Source organism: Gossypium hirsutum, chromosome D03, assembly GCF_007990345.1.
Source record: "Gossypium hirsutum isolate 1008001.06 chromosome D03, Gossypium_hirsutum_v2.1, whole genome shotgun sequence".
NCBI classification, from domain to species: Eukaryota; Viridiplantae; Streptophyta; class Magnoliopsida; order Malvales; family Malvaceae; genus Gossypium; species Gossypium hirsutum.
This window is the reverse complement of record NC_053439.1, coordinates 50,651,532-50,656,081: the sequence shown is the minus strand read 5'-3', so window position 1 is coordinate 50,656,081 and position 4,550 is coordinate 50,651,532. Positions and strand designations below refer to the sequence as shown.

Sequence of the window (4,550 nt, the reverse complement as noted above, 5' to 3'; positions counted from 1 at the left end):
ATAAAATCATTTCCTAATATGAGACTTTGCAAAATAAAATTGGTGAATTCAAACTGAATTAACAAATATTGTGTTCAATTTTTCTCCATGTTTCACGTTTTTAAATACTTTAAAACTTGCAATCCAATCCTAAATAGCCTGAAAAGGAAACAGAAATCAGTAGCAAGACAAGAAAAGTCCGCCAAACGTTGAGAGAAACCCCAAATGCGTAAGGAGAGAATTAGTTTGTTGTTAGTTTTCTTGGTGATTGATGGTAGCAACAAAATTGAATTGTTAGGCTTTGCAAGTATCAAATTGAATGACTAAAAATGGGCAAAAACAGCTGAAGTGGAAGATTAGATTAGTATGATTATCGATTGATGAAAACATTACTTGAGATTACGAGTCTTTTGCTGTTTCAAAATGCAATTATTGAAAATTTCTGGTTTTTGTTATCATCATTAATTTGTAACTATTACGAGTCTTTTGCTAGTTGCTTCCGATTAATTTCTGAGTACGATTGTTTCCTTGACTCTACTTAATTATTGAGAAAGTGAGAAGAGTAAGCTTAATTTGTCAACTCATTTGATTAGGTTTTGGTTTGGTGAGCAGAATAGGATTGAGGAACAGTTCAATTAATTAGAAATATAAATGAGGGGAGTTGAATATTGGTGCTAAAGTGAATCCCCACCAAACTGAGACGGAAAATTACTGTTTAAGGTTTCATTATTGTTAGTAAAAACCGTTGGTTAACGAATCCAATTTCTATAAACTACCAACCTTGTTGGTCCAAGACCAAGACATAAAAACAAAATTTTAACCAATTGGTTCAGTTTCATGAATACTCGTCACTATTTAATATTCAAGGCTCACTAACTATTGTGTCGCAATTGGAAAGTGCGAATTCGACATGTTCTAAGGGATCACATGGCGAAGATTGCAGACTTTCACTGTAATAATTTATAAATTTTTAATCGTTATAATTGTTGTTTTTTAGCTGTTAAATTCCACCGAAAAAATATTCAAGACTCATCAATAGTTTAATTAGACGGATGATTTGTAAATACTACTTTCAATCTTTTATAACGAGGGTAATTGCCCCTAAATGCTAGATTGAAGTATGCAACTTGAGTTAAACTGTTAACTTTATATGACCAAGAAAAACAGATAGAAACAAAATCAATAAACAAGTGATTAGCTGTAGTGTGCCTAGCAGAGAACTTTTCAAATAGTGAGTGAATTTGTCAAATTCACTGCCCTCTAGCCTCTAGGTAGTTTTGTTTTATAGTCTTGCATTGCGTGTCGTCTTCAACGAAAGGGAATATTTAAATGCGTTTAGGAATCATGGACCCCAATGAGTTTGATAATTGGATGCTCACCCCACCAACTCGTTGATGAATTCCTGTCACCAATCAATTACTAATATGCTTTTTATAGATATATTATCTTCATCTTAATTACTAGACATCGAAAATACAGTCATTCATGCCTTGGTCTTAAAGATTAGGTGACCTGCCGGTTTCATGGTGCCAAACGCCTCTATATATTACCTCTAATGGCTAATGCTAACACCATCCCTTCATCTAAACACCTCTGCACTTTTATCTCTTCTATAATTTGTCAAGTATAACATTATACATATCGAGACTAGAGAGAATGGCTTTTTCTTCTTCATTTAGTGTCATGTTTGTTGTGGTGGTTTGGATGATGGTGGGGAGCAGTAGCTATGCTCAGCTCTCCACTAATTTCTACTCTAAATCATGTCCAAAGGTGTTGTCTACAGTTGAGTCGGTAGTTAAATCAGCAGTGTCAAAAGAGAAGCGCATGGGTGCTTCTCTCGTCCGCTTGTTCTTCCATGACTGCTTTGTCAATGTAATTTCCTCTCTTTCTCTTTCCTTCTTCTTGCTAAGCCCTTCTCTTCTATACACACATACGCATACACCTGCTGCAGCCTCCCTTGTTTTCTCGATACACTAATATTTTGTTGCATTGCATGCCTACATACATATTCATTGTTCTTGGTCAACTGAGCCTAAGGTTTTTTCCCTTTCAATTTAAAAATGGAGCTTCACGTTGAATGGTATCCACACACACGCATATATATATATACATCAACCCCATACATATTGGGTTAATTACACGAAACATTCACAAGCTATATAATTCAAATTTTAAAGTAGTGTAGAAGTTTAAAGTGTTCTAAATGAATCTTCAACCTATCAATATCATATTAGTTAGGTTATTTAATTAGCTAGAGCGTTAAATATTAATTCAAATGTATAACTTAAATACAATGTGAAGCATATTTAAAACTGATGAATCAAATTTCAAATACGTATAAACTTGGTGCATGAATAATTTGAATATTTGACATGTTAAAAGAATAAATAATTATTTTAATGATATTATTTATTTTTCAATATGCCGTATATAAATTACCTATATTGTGTAAGTATATATGTTTAACATTTAGTCCTTATGTTTTAAATATGCTCTATATTATATTCGAGCTGATATTTAATGATATTAATAGTCAGATTGACAAAAAAATCTCAACTGAAATAACATGATTTAAATTCTTTTCACTTACCTGGTAAACATTGGCTGCCGGTCCAAATATCTTTCCAACCATGCATGCATGCTTTTTTCCTGCGGGCCAATACGAAATTACATTCGCGAACCCAAGTAACAACAAGTATTGATGTCTGATTATCAAATGCCATTGCCTCATTAGCTATTAAGCTAAACCCCTCAAAAAGAGAAAAGATTGCAGATTGAGCAAGTAAATGACTAAGGAAATACCAACCATCTTAATTAGTTAGAATATACGTAGCTGTGTTCATATATATGGTTGTTAAGTATGTATATATTTATCATGTCTAATTATGACAGGGTTGTGATGGGTCAATACTCCTAGACGACACTTCTTCTTTCACGGGGGAGAAAACTGCGGCTCCCAATAATAATTCCGTGAGAGGTTTCAATGTTGTTGATGACATTAAGGCCAAGGTGGAGAAAGCTTGCCCTGGTGTAGTCTCTTGTGCTGATATCTTAGCCCTTGCAGCTCGGGACTCTGTTGTTATTGTAAGTAATTGAAATGAAAAGTACATACATACATGTATGTGCTCCTTTTTATATTATTATTGCGTATTAGTCATCAACTAATCATAGAAAATCTGCTGTACTTGAAAAGATAACGATATTCACAAGAAAAAAGTTGAATTTGATTGGTACAGCTTGGAGGGCCCGGCTGGGATGTTAAGCTTGGAAGAAGGGATTCAAAGACCGCCAGCTTTTCTGCTGCGAATAGTGGTGTCATCCCACCTCCGACCGCCACCCTTAGTCAACTCATCAACAGATTCCAAGCGCGAGGTCTTTCTGCCAAGGACATGGTTGCTTTATCTGGTATAATAGACCATTCTTTCCTCCCCTGCACTGCACTACTTTATTATATCTATACATCTCTTCTAAGCTAAATTGCTTTATGGTGCCGAGCCAGGGGCTCACACAATTGGGAAGGCAAGGTGCGTGCTTTTCAGAGGTCGCATATACAACGAGACAAACATCGATACTTCATTTGCGAAGGCAAGGCAAAGTAGCTGCCCAAGAACCAGCGGATCAGGGGACAACAATCTAGCACCCCTAGACGTGGCAACCCCAGATTCTTTTGACTTAAAATACTTCAATAACCTCTTAAACAAAAAGGGTTTGCTCCACTCGGACCAAATACTCTTCAATGGCGGATCCACCGACTCATTGGTTAAAACATACAGCAGCAACACCAAGAAGTTCTATTCAGACTTCGTTACTGCAATGATAAAGATGGGAGATATTACCCCACTCACCGGATCAAATGGTGAAATCAGGAAGAATTGCAGGAAGCCTAATTAATGGCTCTTCCTCCATTGCTTTGCCCCAATAACTGAGGACTTGTCTAGTCTACACAGTTTGCTTCTTTATTTGTATGGTCGTAGGAGGTCGGAAAGTTACGAAGAAAAAACTGTACTTGCCGTTCGTTATGAATCCAACAACAAAAGAAAGATAATTGATTGCAACAAAATAAAATTAAGTGGAAAAGAGAAAGCATGCTAATGTTTGATGAGTTCCAGAAGGAACAATGATGCGTCTGTTTTGATGCAAATTAATGAATTTTGTGTTTTCTCTTAGCCTAGCCAGCTATTAAGCACAATGAGTACATTTTTCTTAGGTATTCAAACAATCCCACGCACACGGATAAACTGATACAAGCAACAACAAAGATGATCAAGATTTGCATTTGTTTCGAACTTGTTATGATATGGCAAATATGTTGGTAATGGCTTTGTGTCAATATATTAGAATGCATTTTGGAGCATGTCAGGTTGCATTTGAGTCTTATTTTTCTGCAATTCTAAGTAGGCTTGAGTCTTTAGACAAGACAAACATGTCTCATTATAGGATGATGTCTTAAGACATGATAAGCAAGTCGAGACATTTGAAGTCATCAACTAAATTAGTTTCACGGGAGATTAGTCTTGAGACATGGTCTTTGTGTCTCACGATATAAGACCATGTCTTGATACATTGACCCA

General features: G+C 35.7%; 1 protein-coding gene across 1 annotated transcript; it reads left to right on the top strand.

The window, feature by feature from the left end:
• The first annotated feature begins 1,438 nt into the window (after window positions 1-1,438).
• On the top strand, window positions 1,439-4,145 carry LOC107927161 (peroxidase 4). Its single transcript, XM_016858183.2, has 4 exons — window positions 1,439-1,851; window positions 2,872-3,063; window positions 3,216-3,384; window positions 3,479-4,145. Exons 1-4 carry the CDS (start codon window positions 1,636-1,638, stop codon window positions 3,868-3,870), a joined length of 969 nt encoding a protein of 322 aa, XP_016713672.1. The 5' UTR covers window positions 1,439-1,635; the 3' UTR covers window positions 3,871-4,145.
• Window positions 4,146-4,550: the final 405 nt, after the last annotated feature.